This window comes from Leishmania braziliensis, chromosome 33 (assembly GCF_000002845.2).
Source record: "Leishmania braziliensis MHOM/BR/75/M2904 complete genome, chromosome 33".
Classification (NCBI taxonomy): domain Eukaryota; phylum Euglenozoa; class Kinetoplastea; order Trypanosomatida; family Trypanosomatidae; genus Leishmania; species Leishmania braziliensis.
Window position 1 is genome coordinate 918225 of NC_009325.2, and position 27358 is coordinate 945582.

Consider the following 27358-nt stretch of genomic DNA (forward strand, 5'->3'; position numbering starts at 1 on the left):
AGTACCAGGGCAGAAGAGGCGGCGGCGGCGGTGGTGGTGGTGGCGGTACACGTGTTAACGATGGTGATTCGCTGCAAGGCGCCTCAAGCAGAGGCGGGGTGGGGAGCCGAACCATGAAAACAAAGGAACCTTTTTGGGCATGGATGGACCTTTTTTATGCGCGTGCTGGTGTGCTCCCTGTACGTCCGCCTCGCTGTTCGTCGACGGTTGGGCATGTACCCTTCCTTTTGTTTTTGTGTTTCTCTTCTGCACTTCTTGGCGCTGCTTCTCCTCCGTGTCCTCTTCCCTCCCCCTACCATCCCCATCTTTCGCTCTGCACGGCACACTCTTCTCCCCTCCCTCTCCTCTTCTTCTTGTTTGCTTGCGCGTGTGCGTGCGGTAGACTGTTGGTAGATGCGCATCTTCTTTTTTCCTTTGGCTTCCCTTTTCTTTACTACAGAGTATACGTTCTCCCCAAGAGGGGTGAATAGTGCTGCACCCCGCCTCTCTTTTCCTCCTCTCCCTCGCTGGTGAGAGATCGGCTTTCCGCCCCCATAGAGAGAGAAAGCGCTGGTGTGGTCGGGGGTGGTGTGCAGATGGCTGGTTTGCCATTTTTCAGTGTTGGGAGGGGTTATCCATAGATGCCTACTTTCTTCCTTTCTCCTCTCCAGCTTGTTTCTCCCACACGTCACTCACGAAGTTGGATGTCCGCTCTTCCGCCGCCTCCGCACTGCGAAAGAGTTTTGCCTCTTCTGTAAGGAATCTCCGCTATTTTTGTCTGGTGACTTCCGACCGAGGCGCGCGGGCGTATGGGCGTGGCAGCTCTCTTTCCTCTTGCTTATGTTGGGGAAGATGTCAACTGACTTTAGTATATCGCCTGTGAGTTCAAGCCAGTCCCACTCGGCCAGCCCTCATCATGTCAGCCACCGAGCGAGGCGTGATGGACAAGGAAGCGGGTGGGCCCTGCACCTTCGCAGAAGTCATAGAAAAGATGAACGGCAATTCTGTGCGAGGGGAATACAGAAGTGCAGTTTCCCTCCTACCTGGCGACGTTCAAAACCTTTTATGACACTGCCCCATGACAGGTTAGAAAGTGGGGATGGCGCCTCCTCAGCTCAAGAGGTATCATCTTCGCCGCGCTCTCCCTCCCTCGTCCTTCTCTCAGATGTGACACTGGTGAAGGCCGTAAGTACTTACTTAGGGGCGCATTTCTTTTTTCCTGTTCCCCCCCGCCCCCCGCCTTTGTTCTCCTTCTGGGGGTTTTGTCCTCTTTCGCAGTGTGGGTGTGTGCGGTCCCCTAACTCCCTGCCCCGCCTCTCTCTCTTTTAGTGAGATTGTCTCTGATCTTTTGATTTTTTTTTTTGGTGCCTGCGTTTGTTTTCTTCGCTTTCTGTGACGTTGTTGCCGACTGTTGTGATTGGTGTGGGTGCAGCAGCACCGTCCTCCTTTCTCTCTCTTCTCTTTTTTTTTCTGTTTGCGGGTTGCTCTACTGCTCAGACGAGCGAAGTGGAAGTCAACCCGCAAAGGCCTGCCCGTCGTCTTCGCGCATCTTTTGCTTTGTACACGTCTGTGCTCGTTTGTTTTCGTTAGAGCCTCTCCCTCCGCCAGTTTAACGGGAAGAAGGGAGAAAGCAAAAGAAAAACAACCAAATCCGTGCGAACTCCGTCCGCAGTCGGCATACGGGCAACAGCTTCTCGCACGTGAGAGTACCGAGCGCGCTGCGCAACTCCTGCGTGGTGTATGGAGCAGCCGGCAAGCTACCTCACCTAAGGTAATCCGTCGCCGCGTCATTTTCGTTGTGTGCTAGCCTCCAAACTCTTGACTTTTGGCCTGTCCTAAAGCCATTCGCACGGTGATGGCAGGCTTCACACCGCTCTCGTCATATTACCCTTCTCGACACACCCTCTTTTCCTTTCCTCTCTCGGTCGCTTCTTCGCACTCTCGCTCCCACTCTCTCTGTGCCTGTATGTATGGATGCGTGCTTGACTGCTTGTGCGTTCTGGCATCAGATATGCACATATTCACCTCTTGCGACCACCACACACCACCACCTCCCAATCACACGCCGACGTAAGCCGAGCACACATACCAGTCATCCACGAAGTAAAAAGGGGAGGGGCAGCATAAAAGAAAGCGAATCCAAGACCAAAAGGCTGGCGCATGTTACACAGTTTTCTCTCTTTGAGCATTTCTTTACTCTTACTGTTGTTTTGTGTCGTTCACTCCTCTTCGATAATTGTTTTCATCATCGACTTTGTCCCTTGCAAACAATCTCGGCTGAAAAGTGCTTTGAGATCTGTTTTTCTTGCTCACCTCTTCCTTAGCAAGCGCTGCAGGATCGCTATCTTGCTTGCTGGACTTCAGTCACCCCATTACCCAGCACAGCGGTACAGCGACGCAACGCGGTGTGCGCTCACCAGCAGGCGCTTCTCTTTCTCTCTCTCTATAACGCTTATGAATATTGGCTTTCTTTTCCGCCTCTGTGTTCTGCATTGTTTCAGCTGGGCTCATTCAGACGTGTTTTGTTGTTGTGCGAGCGAGTGCGTCCTGCTGCGTTCTCGTGTGCCTTTTGCTGAATTCACGCTTCTGCTGCCACTGCTGCTGGTGCCCGATCTACCCTCTATCGAGTGAGGCGCACCCCTCTCTTCTCCCTCCTTTCCCACCCAATCGGCAACCTTTTTTTTGGGGGGGGGGATTTGTTAGGCGTCCACTTCAGCGTGGGGCGGATCAACCGAACACTCACCCATCTAACATAGCCGACGTCGACTCTCTTTGATCCGCAGAGCTTAAAGGTGGAAAAAGGGAGGAGCACCTTTGCTAAGCCGCTCTATCAAGGTGCGTCTGATCGGTGTTTTGAGGTTAAGAGAGAGAGAGATACACAGCGCCGAAACGATCGCTTCCTTCGTCCACGCCATTCAGGACGCAGTTCGCTACAGTACCGAACGCGGCGCAGCGCGCATACTATTCAAAGAGACCTCAGACAGGTTAAGGTGTATCGGCCACTGCTTGGGTGAGTGTGCTTCCTCCGAAACAGACACCGCCTATTGCGTACGGGACGGTGTGAGCAGGGGACGGAACCAAGGGAAAGCGAGCGTAGTCGTACACCATCGCCTTTCCTTGGCGCACTGGCGTAGTCTACGGCTCCCCCCTTCTCCCCACTCTATCAACGTCTTCTCCTTTCCTCTTTCTCTCCCGTCCCCGCCTTCCAGTCCGTGCCGAAGACGAAAATGGCACACAAGGGGCACACCTACGATGTGGTGACCACTGTCGAGGCACTCAACGCGAGCTTCTCGTTTGACCCCGACTGCCATATCGATCGCGTCCTGCCAGATGCGTCACAGGAGCTGGTGAAGCAGGTATTGTGGGCAACATCGCGGGTATCGGCTGTGGACGGCAAGCCTGTTGCGGACAGCCCTGAGCTGAAGGAGGCACTGCTGGCGGCAGTCATGCGGCACCACAGTCCACCACCTGCAACAGGAGCGGAGAAGAAGGTGCCCACTTTAGCGGTGATATTTCCGAAGACCCGAATCATCGTCACCTTTGAGCGCACCGATGAGCACGCATCCAAGGTCTTGATCGAAGGCAGCGTTGTCAGCGACGGTACCGTGAGCAAGGTGGAGGTTCTGAGCTCGGCTGCCGTACAGGAGCTGATCAACGAGATAGCGCCACCGTCCACTGCGGAACCGCCGCCGGCGCTGCCGACAATGGATGTCGATCTGCGCGGATCTTTCCGGCGCAGCATGAACGGCCACCCAGGAGTAACTGCGGCGTTGCTTAAGGAGTCTATCAGTGCTGCTTCACTAAACTCGAACTCGGCAGGGGGTCGTGGCTTTACATTGGCTACAGCGACTGGCGGCGCTTTCCAACCAGTAACGCGACTACTCTCCTCCTCGCCACCGCCGCCAGCGCTACAAAGCCACAACAAGAGCAGCGGCTCATTATTGGACTTAGACGACAGCGAGGCGGCCTCGGAGGCCTCCTCCAGCGACTTCGACACTGTGCGCATTTGCCAGCTGAAGGGCACCTCTCCCTCTGACCTGTGCGTTACGACACCCGCCTGTGCCACAGCGGCCGAGCCTGCTACACCAGGGCTGCTCGAGTTTGAGAAGATGAAGCTTTCGATGCGCGGGGACGAGATGCTGCGCCATCTCGGGTCCGGCGTTAGCACCTTTGGACACGCTGCGAGCGACGTAGCGGAAATGACGGTCAAGGGTCGTATCAGGCGCGCGCTGGATCGTGTAGAGATGGGGTACTGCGTCATTTGTGTGACTCAGGATATCAATCCGATTGCCGAAATCGAGCTGCTCGCGCTGACAGCAAGGAAGCGCGTCGTCGCCTTTGACTTGAGCATCAAGCTGCGCCTCCGACCAAAGCCAGAGGTGCTCGCGGCCCAGTTTGCAGAGGCCATGCGCAGCGGCGCGTGGTTTGTCATGGTGAACGCGCACAAGTCCATCAGCACTTGTCTTGTCTTAGAGGAACTGCTGGGGGACGCCCACGAGCATAACCTCGAGGGCTTTGACCCCTCTGCGCGCATTATCATCGCTTTAGAGTCGCACCCACACTTTCCCAAGGCGCTCGTGCATCACGCCGTGGTCCTCAAGCTCGTCTCCAACTTCCAGGGCTCGTCCTTCCTGTCGGACTCCATGGCCGCGTCAATCTCGCGTGCACGTCTCGTCACAGCGGACGCACTCACCCTGTCCCAGATGGGTGGCCCGTCGGCGCGCAGCTCGCAGTCCTCGGTGACATCGAGAGCCACCGTGCAGAAGCCCGCCAAGAAGCACGTGCGCATCAGTGCTGCGGTGGATATCGTTGACATTGCACCTCGCGAGGTAGTCCAAGTGCAAAAGCGCGATTGCCCCATTGACGTGAGCGGCAGCGTCGCTCTCTTCAAGACATTCAGCGGTGTTAGCGGCGACAAGTTTCTCTGCGTGCGGTCGGCGGGTGAGATGGGCCGCTTCGCTGTCGGCTCCTCGTGCGGTAACGTCTACTTTTTGGACTCGCTGGGTAATTCACTCCTTCAGGCCCACGCGCACAACGCCTCCATCTGGGATGTCAGCTTCATCGACAAGTTCCATTTTGCCACTGGCTGCGAGGACGGGACGTCTGCTGCATGGAGGCTAGGCGGATCGCTCAGCGGCGCCTTGGCTGATGATGCGGTGCTTGTCCCAACGGCGGCAACGTCACTCGGCTCCGACGTGTACTGCGTCTGCTACCTCAAGAACATGAACCCCTCCTCACTGCTCATCGGTGGCTTGCACAACAGCCTTGTCATCCGCGAGGCGGAGAGTGAGGCGGTACATCTCGTGCCCATCCCCTCGAATGCCCAAGTGGTGGACTGCTTGCCGAACTCGGCCACAGCGTTGGTCGGCGGCGGCGACGGCTCAGTCTGTGTAGTGGACGTAATGATGGCCAAGCCGGTCAGCACGCTGATAGACCACACCCGCAAGCTGCCGGCCCTCGCCGTTCGGGACGATAATCAGTTCTTTACTGGGTCCTTCGATAGCACCATTCTCTCGTGGGATTTGCGAGTACCGGGCGGCGTGACGTCGTCCCTGCAGGACGGCGCAGCTGCAGCGGAGCTGTCGGCGCACACGATGCATACTCTGAAGCTCAAAAACTATGTCACCGGACTGGACGTTGACGACGTGCACCTGGCCGCCAGCGTTGGCGAGAATCTGTACTTGTGGGACATCCGCAAGCTGCACACAGTGCTGGGCGGCTACCCACAAGGCTGGAAGGGTCTCTCGCGTGGTGTCAAAGTGCAGAGTCTGGCGCATCTTGTGGTGACGGCGTCGCCGGACGGGTTCGTGCGCTTCTGGAACTTTGTCTAGCACCTATGGGGTGTGCTACGTGAAGGCTGGCACTGCGCTCAAGAACACAGTTCTCGTGCGGGGTTGCAGAGAGTGGAGAGAAGAGCATCGAGCCGGCTTTTTCCAGGTGTGTGGACGTCAACGCGTCTCAGCCAAATGCCTCAGAGAGGTGATGAGAAGAAGTGATGAGTTGGTTGCACGCCACGGCTGCTGTTGTGGCACCGTGTGCGGATGTGGCAGACATGCCAAGCGAAACGAGGCTTTATTTGTTTGCTCATTTATTCATTCTATAGCACAGTGTGACCGCTGCGGTCTCTCTCTCCCTCTCTTGTGTATTGTTATTATCATCATTATCCTGTGTGTGTATATAGGTGTTTGTTTTGCTTGCTTGTCCTGCTCGCTTCTTGTACGTGTACAAGTGGTCCCTTTCTCACACTCTCTCTGTGAGTGTACATCAGCTTTCCCCCTTTTCCCTTTCTGCTTACCGGAACCCGTTCTTCCCCTGTGAGTCTCCGAGCACTCGCCGACCTCTCCCCGTTCCATCATGACTCTTTTTACCCGACCAGCCCCCCTCTCTCTCTTGGTCTCTTATGCGGAGTACACCTCAACTCTGCGTGATCTCGCGCGCGCACGCGCACTCTCCCCGTCCTCCTCCTTCGATGCAGGTGTGCGCATGCGTGTGGTGTTCGTGTGCTCCCATTGTAGCATTACCCCCCCCCCCCCCCCCAAAGCGAAAAAGGAACACTCACGATCCCTTTTCAAACGCACACACGGGCGAAAGTGCATGAACAGCGCCAGCAAACTCCAGGAAGAGAGAAGAGACGGTTACACCAGTGGTGGTGATCACGGTGATAACAGGCTTGCTGAGCAACTTTGTTGTGCCACTGGTATGGGGCCAGCTCAACAAAGAGAAGGTCGTGCATGCTCTGCGTCGCATAGACGTCTGCACTTGCCGCCATAGAAAAACGTGGAGGGACTGACACTCAGAGTGAAGCGAGAGACAGATGTGAGGGAGGTCAAGAACGGCCTGAAACAAGCAAACACACAGACGAAGCATGCACACGCCAAGACAAAGAAACAGCAACTCTGAGAAGGCATCTGTGTAGAGGTGAGCCCATGTGTATAGTGCGTCGGCGTGACGCTCGTCAACATCGAAGGCACCACCTCGCACACGCTCAGGCCCCCCTCCCCCCCTTCCACACGCCTACTTTGCCTCCTTTTCTGGTGGTACCATTTTTTTTTTCTTCTTCATCTCCTTTTCTTTCTCCTTTGCCGGCTTTTTTCTTCTTCACTGAGTGCGGGAATGTCTTGCGCGCATTTCTGCCTGTGCCTTTTGGGCTTCTTGTGTGCCTCTCTTCCCCGACAGAGCGGAGTCCCCCCTCTTCCCCCTCCTCTTCCTCTTCTGTTTACCTTTTTCTTTTTCTCTCCTTCCTTTTCACGCTTTCTTCCGCTTGTCTTTGCTTTCGACGAAATATTTTGTTGGCGCCGTGTGGAGTACGGGTTGCACCCGCTCGCACGTCACGGGTGTGTAGGAAAAGGTAATGAGAGAGTCGATGCTTCGAGTGCGTGGGTGGTCGATGCCGACGATCATACGGGATCGACCACCCCCTCCCCTCCCCCCCACCAGCACCCAAAAAAAAATGAAGCAAAGGCGCACCGATGTAGGAGCGGGCATTGATGTATGTTCCTGTACTTGTGCAAGGAGCGCGTGGGTGTCAAGTGAGTCGCGATGACGAGACATGCTCCACAGGGCTTTCAGGGGCATTGGCTCTTTCTTATATACATTGGTTTACGAGGAGCGGACATAGTCTGCACACACACACACACAGCCGCACACGTACGCACGTCTCACTATTTAGCAGCAGCAACGATCATGGAAAGGAAAAAACAAAGAAAGAGAGAAAGGGACACTTAGCGACGTTAAAGGTGCCTTGGCGATGATCTCACAGAGATGCATCACTCTCAGGGCCAGGGGCGAGGGAGGGGACGACAGTGGCGCCGTTTCTGGCTCCAAGTTACTCTCATTTTTACCTCGCTCTGCTCCCGCGCCGATGCACGGCTATCCACCATCTCTATATGGCGTCTATTCTCTCTGCAGCGCCTCTTCTCTCAGAAAGCTTTGTGTCTACCACTGCTGGAGGTGTAGGCCACGCCACGTCTACTGGGTTTTCCCTCACCCACTTTTCGAAGCCCATGCGTGATGGTTCTAGTGCGTGCATGTGTGTGTCTCTGGGCTTCGATGACGTTGTCGCTCCTCACCCCAAGTTCGCATCTTCACTCAACTCCTCAACTGCGGCATTTCTAGTCTCTCCTCCGGATTTTTCTCTGCTACGTGAATTGTCCTGTAGACATACGTGGACGCATAGGTCCCTCTGTAAGTGCAGGCTTTGGGTGGAGGCCGAACATAGACACGCGTGCACTTCACTCACCCCAGTTCTGCTTGCTTCACCCTCTCCTTCTTAAACGCCGCCTATGGTTCCCTTTTTCCATACCTGCAGACTTTCCTTAGTGGTGGCAGACACATACGCACAGAGGAGCACAGAGCCGTATGCTGCAGGTGCACACGTGCACACGTAGATGCACCGTACGCTGCTGCTTTTCTTTTTTTTTTTCGCACTTTCTCGTTACTGTTTCGGTTTGCACGCTGTGAGCTCTGCGTGAGTTGCAGTTACTGCGGCTACCAGCACTACTTGTGTGCTCCTCCGGGAGTATGAAGGAGATGATGAGGTGTCCTTGTATTGTCTCATCGTTCTCTTCTTCTTTTATGCCGACTAGCGCCTCCTCACATTGCACGGCGGCGCTAGTCGTTACGGGGTCCTGACCGGGTCTGCTCTCCCCCACCGGTAAGCAAGGGAGGACGTCTAGGCACTTTTCTCTTGAGCATGTGAGTCTGTGCATGAGTGCAACAGTCTGGCGCATTTGTGGCGCTTCAGTGCAGAGTCTGATTCTCTCTTTCTCTTTCTCGGACTTACTGACTGCGAAGGGGATTTGTGAGTACCGCATCTCAACAGTGGATGAGTCGCGCACTTCTACGTGTGACGAAATGCTCGATTTCCCTGCGCTGCCAGAGCCGAAGCAAGCGGTATCTTGACCTGCTTTGTTTCAAGACGCCGCGTCCCGCTGTGAAGTCGTGCGGACGAAGGTGCTGTGCACTCAAGCAAGCGTGCGCCACGACTTCCCGCCGTTCCTTGATTGTCTTCGTGTAGCAAGCGACATGTGTGAAACAGCCTTGGCAGATAATGCAGTCGCGCTCAGTCTTGATCTTCCACCTTCACCATCACCTTCACCCGCCACCTTTCCTGGACTGGCGCACCCAGTGACTTCACGTGATGCAGGCCTCGCTGAGTATGTCAGGCGTCGAGGAGTTGATCCCATCCGTCTCGACGCGCCACAATATCGTTACGTTGAAGAAGGCCGGATTGACTCAGCGCTTCCATCGCTTTTCTCCCCTGCGCCCGAAGCTCTTCTGGAGAGAATATAAAAGCTGGAGTCGAGGCTAGCAGCTCTCAGAGGCGCCACACCAAAGTGCAGCGGTGAATCACTGCCCGACAGTCATGCAGTCAGGTATTTCAGGTCCAACAGCTTCGACATGACGTGGTGTAGGCCGAGCAGAGCAAGGGCCAGCTGCTGCAAACTCTTCATCAGCTGCGTCTGGATTGCCTAACTCTCGTGGAGGTGCTGGAGCGGCACACAATCGCGACAGTGCAGCAGCGCCACAGTCATGGGAGGTCGAGCACCGATCGATTTTCTCCCTCGCCATTGTCATCTGATGATGTGGCAGTCGTGGTCGGTGACTCACTGGAGACAGCCGTACAGGCGCTGGAACTGCACCTCGAGCATGAGCATGCTGTCCGCGATGCCCAAGTGCAGGCGATGCTGCAGTCACTGGCGTGGCTCGAGACACTTTAGGTCGCTTGTGCGAAAAGGGCCACTTTCCTCCCGCGCTCTGTACCTGCAAGCAGGGCTCGCGCTGAGGAGGGCAGTTGCGTTCACAGAAGTAGTGACCGAAGTGAGGGCGGCAACGAAGGCGCGATGGCGCCAGCAAGAGAGGCGAGGGCCAAAGAGAAGGCACCGCTTTTCGGGCAACATGACTCAAAGGACACCGCAGTCACGCGAACGCCAGCCCTGAAGGTGATACATGTCAAGCGGTTCCTCTGCCTCCAGAGGCGAATCGGCAGTAGTACTTGTCAGACATAAAAAAGTTGTTCGGGCTACTCGGGCCAGCACCCAGCAGCAGATGACAGAGCTGAGTTGCGTTGTTGCTGAGCCGTGCAAGAACGGCGCCGTGCTCTCGGCCCGCGCGGCTGCGCTGCGAGATGGTCTGCTCCGGCTCTACGCCATATATGGCCCTTGTATGATTCCAGCTGTGGAAGAGGTGGCAAATCGACGCATCAGACCTGAAGAGGAGCTGGTCGCGACGTAGGAGCTTCAGCACGGCACGTGCGGCCGCGTCTCCTTCAACTGCGGACCAGCCAGGGTTGTTTCCACTTTGGCGGCTCGAGTGTGGCACCGCTGTGTGGTTGTGGAGGCACGTGTGAATGCGCACGGAATCGGAGCCGCCATGCAAAAGGGGTGCGTGCAACAGTTCAGCCGAAAGCATTACAGGACCTCGTCCACACTGCCTTGCCCAGCATCCAGAGTGACCGGCCAAACCCACGACACACGCGAATCATCATTTTTCCCGCTGTGTTCCACTGCGCCTCCGGGGTGGCAGACGTGTTGTTGCGCCGGAGCAGCGACAATGCAATCGTCAACGCAGCCCGCAAAACGAAACGGACCGCACAAGCGAGGCGCTCATGCAGGAGCGCAGTCTCGTTTGCCGGAAGGAACGTGGCAAAAGAAAACAACAACAACAACACCCCCAAATGAGAGCGAATGCACGCAGCGCGGAGCCGCATTGCGGTGCGAGTGGGATGACTGTGTTGATCTTCGAGCGTTTGCCCTCTCTGACTCGGTAATTTTTCTGCATCTTTTCCACTTCACACCCCAACCCGAGGAAGAGTGGTGCCCATGCACCAACAGGAAACACACGGGCATTATCTTCCCAGGGTCATTCTTCACCCAATCACAGTCACCGCCTTCTTTCTCTTTTTCGCACCACTGTGATTCCCCCAAGAGTGCCGGATGAGTAGTGTCACTGTCACGGGCGGTGCTGATGCTGCCGCGCTGCTGCCGCGAGTGATTGTCTTCGACCTCGATGGGACTCTTTGGACCCCCGAGATGTACCAGCTGTGGGGTGGCTCCCCCTTCAAGCCGCACAAACAGAACCTCAACAGCATGATTGACAAATCAGGCGTGGAGGTGCGCCTCATCGGCGAGTCTCGCGACGTCTTGCAGACCCTGGCGACAGACTCGAAGTGGGCAAACACATACCTCGCCATCTCCTCGACTTGCGATGTGCCTAGCTGGGCACGGGAGCTGCTTGGAAAGTTTACCTTCACGGACTGTGCGGGAAAGACAGTGCCAATGCACGACCTATTTGGTGACCGCATCGAGATCTACAAAGCAAACAAAGCGAGGCAGCATGAGGCGATCCTCCAAAAGGTGAACAAAATCGACCCGAGCGTGTCCGAGTACGCGCAGATGCTCTTCTTCGACAACCAAACAGATAACGCGCAGCACGTATCTCGCATTGGTGTGACGGCCTACTACTGCCCCAATGGAATGACAGAGGGGACATTCCAGAAGGGTCTGGACATGTGGTGTTGTGCTCAGCGGTCGAAGATGTGAGGGGCGACTTCTCTCTCTCTCTCTGTGTGGTTGGAAGGTCGGGGACAAGAGGAGGAGGAGGAGGAAGGGTGAAGTAGTCAAAGGTACGCCTGTCATCTTTTCTCATGCTGAATTTCCTCGTTGCTCTCCAGTGCGCACCAGACAAGTAAAACTCTATACTGCGCTTTGCCTGCGCTTGCGTACCTGCGTACGCGCATCGACGCGTGGCGCCTGCGCAGCGTTCATGCTGTTGAGAGCAACAGCGACGCTGAAGGTGCTGGTAGTGCTGTGATGTACGCACGCGAAAGGGTTCGTTTTTTCTTTTTGCTTTATTGGTGTATGAAGATCGATAGAACAACTCTCACAGAGTGGGGAAGCAACGTAAAACATCAGCTACCCACATGCACATGTCTTGTGCGAGGTCTTAACACACCACAAGTTTCGGATTGAGCGGCGGGAATAAAGCTCGTAGCGTTGCATTCCTATCGGAGCTGTGATGGGCGAGCGTGCTGCCTTCTCACTGCCTTTCTGATTTATTTCCCCCTTTTTCCTTCTTTTTTTCTGGGGATACGACAACGTACGATGGCCTCAGACGTGTTGCACCATCGTGATGCTCAGGTGCTATGCCCTTAACCCTGATGCCCATGATATTGACGCGCGTTCTCTTCCTTCCTCCATGAAGGTGAGTGCGTTGGCTGGCGCCATCTTTGCTGCCCGCGCTTCTTCTCTGCCAGCCTTTCACCTTCCTCTCTCTCGTTTTATACCCGTGTACACGCACGTTTGTCTTCTGCTGACGTGCGCGCACTCATCACCTGTTCCTCCCTTCTCCACCGCACCCGTCTTCCATGATGAGCACGTGCGTCTCTCTCCTGTACATTTTGCTCGGCGCATAGAGCATCGTCGGTAAAGGAGACGACCACCTTTCACCCCGCAAGGGCTCATCCGTCTCATTCTCCCTCCTCCTCTCTCGTTTTTTTGCACCTTAGCGACACGCCTCTTCTGTACACGCACCCACCGTGGACGAGAAAAGGGCGGCTCAGCATTTTCTTTTCTTTTTCTCAGTGGCCCCCTTTTTTGCGCGACAGCGAGCCGCTGCCGGCATCGGCGCGCCGTTGGTACCTGGACGCGGTCTTGCTCGTTTCCTTCCTAGTTTCTACTTGCGGTTGGCGGGCTCTGAGCGAGTCTACTGCTCGTTCTTTTCCCTAGTCGCCCAGCACCCGATCGATAGAGCATCTGCGGTGCAAGCCGACACTCACGTTTTCCCTTTCTTTTCCCAAAGACGTTCCTGTCATTATGGGCGCCTTTGCTTTGTGTGTGGAGAGCGCGACGCGCGACATCCGATCGCTTCTTACACTACATCGCGTGCATCCGCAGGTGCGAACCGACATTCAGCGCATTCTCAGCAGTCTTCTCCGGAAGAGCTACGAGCACACGGCCGTGCCCTTCTTGAAGGACCTCACCGAATCCCCAGAGCAGGTGTGCCGGGAACTCGTGAATAACATCGTGGAGGATGCCTTCAAGACAGCACTTTCGGCGTCGGACATGCACGCCATGGAGCACCACTGTATAAAGCTCGAACAGGACAACGCCGACTTGAAGGCCGCCGCAGACCAAGCCGACAAACGTGTGGCGGAGGTGAAGGAGGTGCTGTCCGACCTCAAGAAGGCGCACGACTACATGCTGCATAGTTACTTTAGGGAGGTCCTGGTACTGCGTCACCGCATAGACGATCTTCAGCGACACCTTCGCACTCGGCGAGTGCACACCATGAACTTCACACCCCACCTTGGTAGCTGTACTGCCTCGGTTATCCCCACAATGGAGTCTCAACTGCAGCAGTTTCCCTTCAACCCAAGCACTGCCACAAGGCAGGACGAGCCAGTGAGTAGTCCGTCGCCTTCTACGCTCACGGCCCCGCCGTGCGGCTCATTGGGCGAGGACTCGGACGCAGGTGAGGACTTTGTCCGTCAGCAGGTTTCCACTCCCATCAGTCCTTGCAGGGAGGAGTGTGCTGCTGACCCCCATGTGCAAATGAGTCTAGCCGGCTCTGCGCCGGCTGCACTCGTAGATGCCAAGCGGTGGGCCGAGACTCCACGCCTGAGGCGAAAAGCCCGCGATACCCGCATCACCTTCCCGGTCAATGCCGCTTCTCGTGCGCCAGTGCTGGCACCACCGCGCGCTGTGACGATGCCGAAAAATACACCGTTGGAGGTATTCAACACACCGGGGCCTGAGAGCGTTGACGCAATCTTTGATTACGAAGAGTACATTCGCCTTCTCAACGGCAAGGCTGGCGTCTGGGTCCAGCGTTTTGCGGATGCGATGAATGCCCCCGAGCGTGGGGGCGCGTGGCAGCGCCACTCTCCAATACCTGCGCGCACTCGCCTCATCTCTGAGATGCACCTTCTCGACAGCAGCGGCGTCAGCAGCCTTACCGCGCACCTCGGCGACTCCTCCGGCGCTACGGCACTTTTGCACGAGAGGGAGAAAGCCAGTGGGTTCTACTGGTTGTTGCACCTTGCACTGGAACCTATCCAACACAAGTTTCACATCGAGCTGGACAAGCTGCGGCAGGCGGTCGAGGCCATGCAGCGAGAGCACGCAGACCAAGTACAGCTGATTCAGCGCGCACTCTTGATATTGCAGAGTCGTACCGATGCACTTCTCGACTTCCTCAACACGTTTGCGCAGCAGACTCGGCACACCTTGTCGGTGGTGACTCGTGATGTGCAAGCACAGAGCATAATAGAGCTCCTGTCCAGCGGTGCGCTGCCGGTTGCGGCGGCTGAAACAGTTGCGTCCTTTTTTACTCCTGCCAGTTCAGCGGCAACACCAAACGGCCAACCATCTCCATCCTCGACGCCAGTTTTGCAGCTAGGCACGCCATCGCTCCCGTTGGTGCCCTACCCGGAGTCGAGTCAGGGGCCGACGGTGCCGCACTTGCTTCGCAGAAAGTGGCGCCTGAAGCCAGGCGTGGCCCTTCAAGCGCAGACACAGGCTTCAGCCATGGCTTCCATGAATCAGCGGCTGGGAAAGGCGGCTTCAGTGAAGGCGACGTGCAGCATGTCGGATGCCCCTACGAACGCTGCCGAGGAGGTCAACTACTACCGCGCTGACCTTGGTCTTTCCTACTGGAGTGCGCACCCCGTCACTTCAGACGCACAGAGGATCTTCGGCGAGCTTCAAGAGATCGCCGCTGCGATTCGCGCGACGCGGGTGCAGCAGCTCTATGCGTTCGAGGAGAACGCCACCGGTGGCGGGCGTCCTGTGGGGAGGAAGGGCCGACGCACCGCAGCCTCGAGCCGACACGGCGATGGCAACCACCACAGGTGTCGCTCCCCGCACCTGCTGTCCGGAGACAGCGGCAACGCTTCCTTCTTCTACTTTCGCGATGGCAGCGTGGACGGAGACAGCGTGTCTGGGCCCTTGGCAACACATCACCGACTGCGGGAGGGCTGGCGCACGGCTCCTGCCAGTGGGGCGGACGGGCAAACAGCTGCGGACTTGCTGCGCGAGCTGGCAGGCCTGCGCATGCGCCGCGCATGTGACCAGAGGCGACTAAAGGTGGTGCAGGCATCGTTGCTGCAGGGGCTCGAAAAGGACCCTGTCGCTTTCATGAGAGAGCGAGCCGCAGGTGGCGCCGCTGACCCGGAGGCAGAGGCGCCGCATCTGTATTTCTCGTCGTCCGAGGGGGTGCTAAGGACTCGTGCGCTGCAGCAGCTCCGCACACGAACGCAGCAGCGGCTGAGGGGGACGTCGCAGCACATTGCCGAGCTTCAGAAACTGCTCGACTTGCACTGTAGCCGTTACCAGTTGGAGGACTCCGAGGACTTGCTCGCGTGGGAGGTGGCGCGGAGGATCGCGACCGAGGGGTCGCCGGGACAGCTTCGCGTCAAGGGCACCTTGAATCCAGCGGATCAGCTGTGGAGTTCTCCCTACTTAAATGACACTATACTGGACGCGAACGATCAGCAGCAGCAGCAGCAGAGGGGTGCCTATGATAGCCACTCTCGTGAAGAGTTGATGTACCTTCCGATTGGGATGGCGGGGGCACGAGGCGCAGTTGGCAACTGTGTCGCTGAGTCTGGAGGGTGTATCATGCTGGGCAGCTCTGCCATCTCTGCCGCTTCGCTTGCCTCAGCGTCAATGGCAACAAGCAAGGGTGTCGGGGGAGGCAACGGAGACGCGGAGTCGCCTGCGATGGTGGCTCGCATCACACCGTTTGTGGCCGTTATGGATTACTGCCGGGGAGTGCAGCTGGGCCGTCCGCTTGGTCGGCGTGCCGGGCCCGTATATCTTTTTCAGGATCATGCAAGCGGAGACTACTACGTCGGCGATCAAGCAGGCCGCAACGTGCTGAAGGCCGCCGACGACTCCGCTGGTAATGCGGCGGTCGGCATGCGGGGAGAGGCGGACACTCAACGGTCGTTGCTACCCATGACACGCATTTTGTTCCCAGCGCCAATAAGGCCCACCGCAGTGACTACCACTGCCGACGTCTCTTCGGCCACGCCATCCGTGCTGGCATCTGTTTCAGCGACTGCGGCACTGCATCCCACCTATCTTGTGCCCATGGCGATCCCCCTCTCGGACGAAGAGGCGGTGATACGGGAGGGCTGGCAAGCATGCCACCGACACGGCCACGCACGTTGCGATCCCATCTATTACATGACGGTGGCACCTCTTCCCCTTTCGAAGTCGTATCATCACGTTGTGCCGCAGCCAGGAAACTCTGACGCTGTCGCTCATGGGAAGGTGGTAGCTAGCGCGGCTGCAGTTGCGCAGAGTGTCTACAGCGGGGCACCTATGAACCGCTACCTTCGTAGCCTACCGTGCGTGTTTCAGCCGGCCGACGAGGCCGCTGCAATCGTGCGTGTCCGCGCCATGCACCTGCAGCAGCGCCAAGCTGCGAACGAATCTTTTCCTAATACCGCGGAGGTGGACAGTGGCACCGCCTGCGCAAGCTCCGGCCTCCCATCGACAGGCATCACAGCGAACCTGGCAGCGACCGTGACACCCACGTTGCCATCCTTGGTGAGACCTCTCTCCGGCTACGCCCCCTCCTCCCCCGAGGTGCATCTGCTCGATGAGGAACTGCTGCTTACCGCTGACTTGCGAGAGAGCCGAAGCACAGCGGCAGCCGCGCCGCTTCCTGGAAGCTCCAGCAGTCGTACTGCAGCACTATTAGCGCTGTCTCCTTCGTCAGGACTGGACACCAGACTAGCTACAACGGCACACGACAACGCACCAACCCTTGCCAAGGCAGTACTTCCCGCCTCTGCCGCAGCTGTTCCTGCGACGTCAGTCTTTTCTTCCACTGACTCTTCCCCTCCTCTTACCGCAGCACTCGTGCTGGCGAAGGAGCGGCGCAATGCGCGGCTTGCCAAGGAGGCAGCACACTCAACACAGGCGAAGATGATACGGCAGAAGTCGTTGCAAAACCAATCTCTGATGCGTACGGCACCGAACAAGGAGGGCGACGTGCCGCGCGCTCCGCCGCATCGTCTTTTCCCCCTTAGTAGCACCCATTCCGATAGCGAGGCGCCGTTTGTGCTGCCCTTCCCCACTGACTCTGCAAGGTTGCAGCGGCAGATACGTCCAGAGAAGTACTCGCTGAAGCCGCCGCCGCCGTCGTCGCGGTGGCGAGAGGTGAACGGCGGCGGCATTAATGCCTGGAACCTCAACAGCGACGCGTCTTAGGCCGCGCCTTCTATGTCTACCCTTGCCCCTTGTTTCTCTGTGTGCACTGCTCAACGTTGAGTGAGGGCACTGCGCAGCTGCTCCCGTTGATGGGTCGCCTCTACAAGTAAAATCCATCATCTCTATTTCTATGTGATTCGATGACACCCCATCTCTCTCTCGTCTCTGTGCCGCCTTGTTTGGTGTTTGTGATGATGTACAGAAACTACCTCGATGACAGAAAGGAGGGGGGGATTGGAGGGAGGCGCGGCGTACGCCTTACTCTCCACCCCCTTTCACTCTTTCACTGTTCTCGAAGGCCCCCCCCCCCAGCAAACCAGCAAACCAACAACATGAGGAAAATGCAGTTGGGGGTGGGCCACCTTTGTTTTTATCTTGGATCTGCCCCACTTTTTCAGCTTTCAAAATGGAACACCGCTTCGTCCCTCCCCCCTTTGCTTGTTCGCCTTCTTTTTTTTGGGCTCGCTGCCCGTCTTCTGTGCTGTGTGAACGTGTGCGCGGCGGACCGTTTCGTACGGTGCGGCATTGGGACGTGGTGGCGGTCCAGCTGGCGCGCTTTGCCTACACCAGCGCCGCAGGAATGGCGAAGCAGAAAAGGGCAAGCAGAAGTCAACAAGGGATACGCCACCCATTCACGCGCAGCGCGTCAATGAAGAGGGAACAACAACAGCAGAGCAAATGCCCCCCCCCCCCCCCCCCCCAAAAAAAAAAAGCATAACGTACGGGCAATCACAGAGGCGCTGCACGGAGAGAGGAGGCGCACCCCAACATTAATCGCGAAGGAAGGATGACGACGAGTCTCCCTTGTGCGTACGTCTGTGTATCTGCGCTCATGCCAACGGGTCTCTTTCTTTTCCTCATCGTGCGCGACTCATGCGCTCGCTCTGCGAGAGTAGTTCACCTGAACACACATCGGTGAAAGAGAGGAAGCATTTCTGCGCGGTGTCAGAGTAGAACGCTTTAGGAAACGGGGGACCGTCTCGAGTGCACTTGAGACCAGCTCCTGTAGTTCTGATGAGCAACATGCGCCTCTTCGCTCTTGCGCTTTTTCTCTCCCACCCTCCTTTTTTTTTCGCTCTGACCTTCTTCCTACTGAGTCGCTCCACAGCCTATGCGGGTTTTACTCTGCACGCACATTCTCGTCTACCCGACATTATCGAAAACGTGAGAGGAGAGAGCGAGGGCTTCATGAGCGGACTGCTGCTCCGAGTAGAGTTTCACAACCACACAGACTGCCCTCCCCCCTCCCACTCAAGAGAAAAAATGGGTCCAACAAAGACGTGCTGACTCATTGCATAGCGTAGCTGTAGCGTTGGTGCTCACACGCGTCTGCATTGGCAAGTATCCCCTCTCCTGTTGTCATTGTGGTTGTTGTATTCGTTCCTTTTACCATGCACAGTGTTGGTTATCGTGGTCGTTGCCTTCTTGGTCGAGCTCCGCTGCCGCCCTGTTGATCAAGAGACTGCCGCGGCCTTTGTGGTCAGTCTGCAGGCTACCCCGTCTGCTAAGCACACATACCTGCACCATCATCTCAGCGTGTCCTCCAAGCTTGGACAGCCGGTCCACTACCTCAAATTGCTGGATGCAGTGATCAAAGGAGCGAGGGGACCTCGAACCGCGCAGCAGGCCCTATCCATCCCCAGCGAGTCTCTGAGCGACATCGTTGTGGGGGGAGGGGGTCGTGTCTCCACTCCTCTGCGCAGTGTACCGAATCATGTGGAAGGCTGCGTCCAGGTAGGACAACATCATCAGGATGACGGCCAAGTTGTTTCTACTTGTTTTTCTCGACGGGCTAGTGATCGACTTCGGCGAGTGGAGATGGGAGATCCAAGTGCACCTGCGACGGCTGTTGTGGGAGGTCTCTACCCGGCAAACGCCGCTCTTTCTCTTCCCAGCACAGGAGGATCAACCTTCCGCTGATGGTTTGCGGTTTTCACGTGTACTGCATCAGGGCTGGAGCGATGGATACCATCTTGGCCCGAATACCAGACAACGCGATCTGCAAGCGCGACGCCGTGATTCGACGCTTCCCCCTCCCCCGCACAGCGAGTGATTCAGGGCACAGCCGTTCGATATGCTCACCAGAAGATGCTGTTGGCGAGGAATCTCGGGTCTTCTTGTCTCCCAAAGCTCCTTTGGTGGGCGACTCGTGGCCAGGTAGCTCCTTCTTCGACGAAAGCGTACTGATGCCCCCCTTTCCCTCCTTCCCCAAGGGCCAGACATCCACACTGCTGCTTAGCGCTCTCACACCCGTACCGGTGCCTGCGGATGAATGTTTCACTCCTCCGCACGCCTGAAGGATGACAGCGTTGCGTTGCGCTCCGATACGACGCTGCAGGCGAGCGGGGGTGCAGCAGTGTGTGGCTAGCCTGGGGGCTGATGTAAAGGCGGCACCCACAGCTCCTCACTCATGCCTTTTACTCAGCGGTGGGCAGCGTCGTTGGTGGCCGTAGGTGTGGACGAAAAAACGATCGACGATACAGAGATGGTGGACTCGCTGCGCTCGGCTTTCAGAGTGCTGGAGGAGAAGTCTGCTGCCCCGCGACTGCGTTTTATTGTGTGGCCCCGCTGCCTCAATGCTGCATTACAGAACGCCGGCTGTCTGCCCCACATGCCGCTACCAGAGGCTCCCTGGCAGAGCCTGCCGACGGGTTGGGGGAGACGTTCGACTTGACGTGTTTGCTTCCCCAGGCACAACTGCCGCGGCACCTCCGCGCTCGATTTCCATTCCGCGACGGGACCGGCTCGTGCTACGAGATGCGAGCGCTGCCGAATGGGGCTGCGCATTAGTCCCTAGATAATGCCCGCGCACTCGTCGGCCGCCCGTGAGGGTGGTCCCGTCTGCACGGATGTATAGGTGGGCTTCTTCACAGACAACAGTCCTCGCATGGACCGACAACCTGCAAATCGCAGGGGAAGGGGCGGTGGTGCCATCGCGGTCCACGCTGAACACGAGAGGGAGACGGTGTGCGCACAAGTTTGCACCTTTGTGGGCGTTCACTTTGACCTCCGCACACGATGTGTGGCTGTGGGTCCAAAGGCCCTCAAGGGCGTCCCCGAGAGACGAATTCAGCCGATTTCCTCCAATTCGTTGTGGCACAGCTAAAGGCCTTCGTGGGGAAACTGTGGTTCGCTGCGCGCGCTGGCGATTCCCGTTCATCGGCATTGGGAGCATTTGAAGGGAGCCCGAAGGGTCGGGGCAGAGCTGAGCCGATGGCGCATCGCACTCGAGCATAAAGGTACAGCTGAGCCCTTCGGCGTTGCGCCAGATGAAGAACTGATTTTCGCGCGCGACCGACCATTGCTCACGCCGAGTTGGTGTTGCGCAGCCGACGAGGGCAGGTATGTAACGTTTAGACAGATTCGTCACTCTCTGGTCGGGGTGGTTGGCGATCGATAGGGGACGCGGCTGAAACACGTGCAGCTACCCAAGTGTTTGGCTCCTTTCGCGACGCAGTCTCTCTCAGATCCTGCACATATCCTCTCGTGGGCAACAAACCCACGCTTTCTGGAGTGTGTAAGGGATAAGCGCGTGCCTTCACCCTCAGCCATGAACTCCACCTCGGTCTGACAGCGATTACCCCCATACAGAGCGAGCCTCCAATACGTCCCCTCGCGACACAGACTAGCGGACGCCTTGAGGCCGGCCTTGTGTCCGATGCACGGGTTGATTTGGACGCGTAGTTTCCTTTTCCTTGTCTAGTTAAGTCACGTGTGATACGGAAGAACAGAACTTTTGCACACACGCTACGACCCAAAATGCTTTTCCATTGTCCATTGCCTGCAATCGGATGATCCAAGCGGCCCCCCCCCCCCCCCCCCCTCCCCACACACAAACACACACGCAGTACTCTCAGCTGGTGTGAAGGCAGTCCTTTTTCCTTGCTCTATACCCTTTCGTCATACTTTTTCTTTTTAGGGGCCACACTAACTTGTCTACACCTCACTCACGGCGTGCCCCCTCCTTGGACTGTAAACTAGTGACGCGGGCCGTGGCTCGGCAAATAGCCCACGAGCGACTCGGGAGGCTCGAGAAAGATCGGACCTGGTGAGACTGGATAGGTTGACGGAGGTGTGGGTCACTTGCCCCATACGTGGTCATATGCACGCTAAGCAGGCAAGTATCACATATTAAATAGAGTTCCTAATCAGCTCGAGGGATGGGGGTGTCGCGTGCAACTTCCGTCCTTACTCTCACCCGCGTTGATTTGAGTTTCTCAGAACAGAGGTTGTGGAGGACTTATCCCGCTTGGCATCCAAGCATACCATCGCAGAGCACGCTCTCAACACATGGTGTAGAAAGTCGATCTCATCTCTCTCTCTCTCTCACACACACACCCGTTATCCTCCAACTTCTCTCCTTTGACTTTGCGGCATCTGAGTTTTTTTTTTTTGGTCGCTGATTTATATCACTCAACGTCATTTCTCCTCTCCCACATTTAGAGAGGCTAGGCTGGTGTTTATTGAATACCTTAGCCTTCTCTGTTTTCTTCTACTGCTCATTTTTGCGTGTACGCGTGTTTTGCTTACTCACCTGTGCGATTTGTACGGCACTCGATTAGGGCAGCGCAACAGGCAGCAGCGAAGAGGGACCGCATTGCCACCACGCAGTTTTTCTTCCTTTCCTTTCACTACCCCCATACACTCCTCCTGGCGGGGGGAGCTCGACAGGTACGCTTCATCTTTAAATGCTGCTTTCTCTCGTTATCATTCTTTCCGCATTTCTCTTTCTTTCCCTCCTTACAGTGCGTCGTGCTTCTGCGCACCCACGTATACGCACACGCGCAAACGGTGTCCCTGCTACCCTTGCATTGCCCATCCATCTCTGGAGAGAGAGAGAGACGCCTCCATATAACACGACAAGCCGCACCGCAGGCCGAGCACTTTGAGGCTACCGCATTGAACCGGTCCTCCTCCGTTCTCATAGAGATTTTCTTCGTTATCTTTTCGAAGGATTGTTTAGCGTGCGCCTTTTTGGTGGAATTTCTCGACAGTGCAGTTGCCAGCGCGTGCCTCGTCTCTCCTTGGCTTGCTCTCTCTCTCTATTTGTCTCTCTGTGCGCCCGTGTGTGTGTGTGCGCCTCCTCCTCCTCTTCCCCTATCTCTGCGAGTGTGTGGGCGTCTTGCTTGTTTTTCACACCCTCACTCGAGTGTGCGACCAACGCGGCCACCCTCTTTCCCCCTTTTTTTTTTCTCTGTGTGCGTTAGTGTTGAGCCAACGCTGTGTGTTCTTTCTCTCTGGCACTTGCAGAACACAGCAGACGTAAAACCGCTCACAAATGCTTCGGGTCACCAGCGTCGCTGCCGATCGGATCCTGACGCCGCGCGGCGCTGCAGCCCCTGTGGTGGACGAAGAGGAAGAGCACGGAGGAGCCGGTGCCAATATCGAGGACTTTTTCGAGTCTCACGATGGCGCCGATACGCGTTACGTTGGAGTCGCCAACAAAAAGGTTTTCTCGGCACTCCATGTCGCTGTTCCTGGTGCGTGCTTGCCCTCTCAACATGCCAATCAGCTGTCGTCACCATCCATGTGTCCGCGCGACATGTTGGCCACCCCCGTGCTGTGGTCCATGGCCGCGGGATCCTCGACAACCACAGCAGCGACGCTCTCGCAGGAGCTCACGCCGGCTCGCCGCTCATCTCTTAGTCGATCGTCTCAACAGCACACGCCACATTATCACAGTACATCCTACGACAACGATCGCTATCAACGCTTCCTCACAAGTGCGCTGCTGAGCGGATCAGAGGCGAGGCGTCCGTCGAGCGTTTTGTCGTTTCCCATGCGCACACCAACGAGGATAAATCGGGCAAGTCGTCGAGCAACGCCGGATGTAAGCGTCATGGAGGCAGCAACGACACGCCGCATAGACTTGCCAGACCACAACGCTCCGTCATCCACCACTGCCCATGGTGGACCACAAGAGACGGCTTCCGTTCTGGATAGCGCAGTAGCCCCAGGAGGATGGCCGACCGCACTGATAAGTGAGGAGTTGCGATCCGCAGTCCCGCAGGCTAAGGAGAAGGGGCACCGGAGAGAAGATGCCGCAGCTGCTACCTGTCTGTGGCAGCCATCGAGGCACGCGCCGCACAACGTTGCGCGTGTGGTCGATGTTGCGGGGCCCAAGAGCACATCATGCAGCAGTGAGCATCTTTCGCACGCAGAGGCGCCGTTTTCCTATTTTCAGCGGGCACCCCCAGTGTGGTCACGATCAACGCAGACGGCATTTCGGCTTCCGTCGGCGCGTGACGAGAACAACTCAAGGTGTGAGGCCGAAGAGGCTTGTGGAGCCGTCGTTCTTGGCTTGTCAGCCGCCGAAGAAGGCGACGCAGCGCGCTTCCTGCATGCAGTGCAGCGAGCACAGCGCACCTGCGTCGGTGCCTGTGTTGCAGCAGCCTCGGCTTACTCGCACTCGCCGTGGTCGGCGCACAGTGATCCTGTTGTGGTCATGGATCCTCCCGAGGCGCATTTCTTTACACCGCGCAACTCCCCGAGCGCATCATCGGCAACGGGTGAGCTGGACCGTCTCGACGTCGTCACCACCCCGCTAATCCTGCCAAGCAGCACGGCGCAACGCGTAAGCTGTGACACGCCTCCGCCACCAGCGCCAGTGCATCGCTCGCTTGTGGTCCCTATCCCCTGCTGTGGCAATGAAGATGACGCCGATGACGAGCAAGAAAAGACCTCAGCATCGTTTCTGTTCACCCCTGTTGACCGCGTTATTGAAGGGAGCTGCACCACCCCAGTAGCGTTGTCCTCAGTGGGCTCCCCGACTCCAGCGTGGTCGTTGTCGTCAGGACCCTGGCGAACGCGAGCGACTACTGGTGCTTCCTTGCAGTCTCATGCCGTCCGCCACCGCGGTGCCTCTCGTTCGACACTTTTCTCCTTGGCCATGATGTGTCAGATTGCAACACCGCAGAACCTGTTTACACCTGTTCGACACACAGATAACTCGATACGCAGCGCGTCCGTCACAGGCTCGTCTGCAGCTGCCTCAGGTGACGTCTTAATGACCTGCTCGTCTGTCCGCCGGCCCACCGTCTCGCCAGCCGAGGTGATGCTACCCACGACGCTTCCGACGGCGCACCATCTCAGTGGGAGTCGCCGTCATCGCGACAGCACTGGCGCCCAACACTTGCGTACGCACAGTCAGCCGCAGCAGCCTCAGCGTAACAGTCGTGACACATTTCAGTTCATTCGGGCGCTCACCGCCGGCGAGGTATCAACGGATGCGCGACACCGTCCGCTATACTGGGGTTGCTTCGGCATACTTGTCGCGCAGCCTACGGAAGTGTGGTGCGTGGGCAAGACGCACCCGTTCCGGCTGTTTCCGCCTGAGCGTGCGCCGCCTACGTGGATGCTGCGTAACGGCGAGCTGGAGGTGACTGCAGTGGCCACGACAGAGCGGCTGTCGCTTGCGCAGTGGGAAGCGGTCTCGATCGCAGCCGGCACCCCCGAGGCGTCACCGCCAGTGGTTGTCTACGCCGCCTTCGGCTCAAGGGCAGGCGACGTCTTTGTGTACGGCTACACCAGGTGCCCGCCGACGGCCCCTGATGCCACGCCTGTTGCTCTTGATACTGTACAGGGGCATGCGCACAGCACGCATACAGTGCGACTAGCGCAGTATGGTGTTCTGCGACGCGCAAATCGTGTTGGTGACAGCAATGAAGTCTCGGAGGTCAACGTGAGTACCGCTACGGTGCATGGTTGGCCTGCCGTGCGAGACAGCACAGTTTCCGTCCTGCGCGTGATGGATCACTGGTTGTACATTGGAGATCAGTCTGGTCACTTGGCTCGCTACGACTTGCGTCAGACAAGCTTTCTATGTAGTGTCCCCTCCGACACCGTGCCGTCCTCAACACCCGTTGTCACCGCGGTAGAGCAGCAATACGCCAGTGAGGCAAGGCCCTGTCGTGAGCGAAGCGCATGTCTAGATCGTGCCATGGCATCTCTTCCGGCCAGTCTGAACCCATGCATGCCTGTACATCGCTTTGGGCGACCTCTTCGACTCGCCGGGGCTTTCCCGGCAACGAGGTCGTCGACGCCGTTGCAGTCGGCGTCTGGGGTCCCCACGCCGGCGCCGAAGTTTCACTACGCTGTGAATGTCGGGGAGCCCGTATACAACCTAGAGGTGACGAGCAGCCAAAGCTACCTCGCTGTTGGAACGCAGACGAGGCTGCTGGTCTACCGCATAGCACAACTGCCTCGCGTGTCGGACACACCGTCGTCGTCGTCGTCGTTGTCGCGGCTGCCGTCTCACTTCCCCTTCACCGTCACATCAGCCGGCACTCCGTCTCGTGAGAGCAGCAGTTGCAACTTCCATGCCATGCTTGAACACAGTGACGGTGCTAGCCCTCTAGTCGTGGTGAGTGATGCTGTCCAACCGATACGTTGCTTTGCGTGGATGCACTGTGACTACGAATCACTGATGCCATCGCGTCACGCTCGATCGACGGCAGAGAAGCAGGCTTTTATCTCGGACACCGATGAAGACGATCCTGACGCCTTTTCTCTTGTTTCCCTCGTCGGCGATGACGAGCTCGGGATTGGGAGCGCTTCTTCGAAGCTCATCACCACCCTGGACAGCACCTGTCCCCGCCACACACCAGCGCCAAGCCTCGTGTTTGCCACTGCGTGGCAGGAGCCGACGGAGGTGGCGGAGGGCCAAAGCCCACCACCGTCGGTATTACGGACAAAGACGGACATTCGCGTGTTTCGCGTCGTAACGCAGACGACCGTAGCCTCCTGCACCCTCGGCTACCCGGTGCACATGTTAGCAGTGCTCCCTGGAACGACGCAGATCATTATCGGCACAGGCGGTGCGGGGGAGGTCGTACAGCCGGTCTTGCCTGGTGCACTCTCGCCTGCTGGCTATACTCAGCCGCTTTCTCCGCAAGTTCCAGCGGATGTCCTAACAGGGCTACCATTGAGCAGCCCCTTCACATCCCCGGCCTTGCGCTTCACCTCAACTACTGCGACTAGCACTACGTCTGTTTCTCCAGTAGTCAGTTTTCGCTCCCCCTCCATTGCAGGGCGCCGCCCCTCGCTGGCGGTCGCAGCGGCGGAGGCGCTGTGGCCTCGTTCGGACACTCTTCGCCCCACGGCCCGCCGCGCTAATCCGACGGACGCAGGCGCGGCGCATCTGCCGCAACAGCGTACACGTACAAGCGAAGAGAAGAACGGCTATCTGTTTCTTCTCGAGGTGTGCCCCACTGACGGCCTTGCAGTAATGAGTCACACAGACGACCATTATCCTGTGCGTCTGCGCGTGCGAGGGGAGGTGGGCGTTGGCGAAGGTGAGAGCGCTGTTTGCGGGTCCATGGCCCCGCAGCAGGACCACGTCTCTGTGCTTATACGCCCCACAGAGAGTGATTCGCGCATTGTCATGTCACCAACACGCGACGGATCGCGAGCAAAGGTAAAGGTGTGGAAGATCTCCACAGATGTGCAGCCGGCCTGCGTTGTGTCGTCTCTGGGCGGACTGCTGTTTCAGTCTGGATGGCAGCAGCAGATGGAGTGTCTCCGATGAAGGGCGAGCAAACACACGGCCTCCCTCGTCCCTTTTTTTCGTTTTGTGTTTTAGTGAGTTAGTGTGTACATACTGTCGCTGAGGAATCAGCGAGGAGTGGCAAAGGGAGGGAGAAGGGAGGGGGGAGGCAGCGATTGTGATCACTTTGCTCTCTCTCCTAGGCCATCATTTCCATCGAAGTACTCGGCGGTACTTCGGTTCTCTCTCTCTCTCGGAATGTTTTTGAGCACCATAGAAATGGCGGTGAGCTCTAGTGCGTATGTGCGTGGGTGTTTTTTTTTTCTTGCTTCTTCGTTACTCTTCCCTTGTGTTTCCCCTCCCTCCTTTATGTGCTTTTTCTGTACAGGCCTGTGAATAGGCCGATGTCTTTGCCCTCGCGCTATTCCCCCTTTCACCTTTATGACGCCACTGATGGGGTTTCCGAAGCCGATACGACGCGGAAAAGAGAGCGAGAGAGAGAGAGTGAGAGAGAGAGAAAGGATGAGGAGGGAGGGAGAGGGTGTTTACAGGTGCGTTTCCTTTGTTTTATTATTATTATTATTTTTTTTTTCCCTTCTCGTTCACACCGTGCTGATTCTCTCTGTGCGCGTGTATATGTGTGTGCGCGTATGACGAATATGCCGCCTCATAGAGC

At 57.3% G+C, this 27358-nt stretch overlaps 4 protein-coding genes across 4 annotated transcripts; all 4 read left to right on the top strand.

The window, feature by feature from the left end:
- Nucleotides 1-3206: 3206 nt before the first annotated feature.
- On the top strand, nt 3207-5810 carry LBRM_33_2430 (conserved hypothetical protein; the record flags this gene model as incomplete). Its single annotated transcript, XM_001567961.2, has 1 exon — nt 3207-5810. One exon carries the CDS (start codon nt 3207-3209, stop codon nt 5808-5810), a length of 2604 nt encoding a protein of 867 aa, XP_001568011.1.
- Nucleotides 5811-10913: 5103 nt separating this feature from the next.
- LBRM_33_2440 (conserved hypothetical protein) lies at nt 10914-11519 on the top strand (the record flags this gene model as incomplete). Its single annotated transcript, XM_001567962.1, has 1 exon — nt 10914-11519. One exon carries the CDS (start codon nt 10914-10916, stop codon nt 11517-11519), a length of 606 nt encoding a protein of 201 aa, XP_001568012.1.
- A 1272-nt stretch (nt 11520-12791) lies between these two features.
- Nucleotides 12792-17198, top strand: LBRM_33_2450 (conserved hypothetical protein; the record flags this gene model as incomplete). The annotated part of the gene is made up of 1 exon (XM_001567963.2): nt 12792-17198. One exon carries the CDS (start codon nt 12792-12794, stop codon nt 17196-17198), a length of 4407 nt encoding a protein of 1468 aa, XP_001568013.1.
- Nucleotides 17199-22476: 5278 nt separating this feature from the next.
- LBRM_33_2460 (conserved hypothetical protein) lies at nt 22477-26724 on the top strand (the record flags this gene model as incomplete). Its single annotated transcript, XM_001567964.1, has 1 exon — nt 22477-26724. The coding sequence occupies one exon, from the start codon at nt 22477-22479 to the stop codon at nt 26722-26724; it is 4248 nt and encodes a 1415-aa protein (XP_001568014.1).
- Nucleotides 26725-27358: the final 634 nt, after the last annotated feature.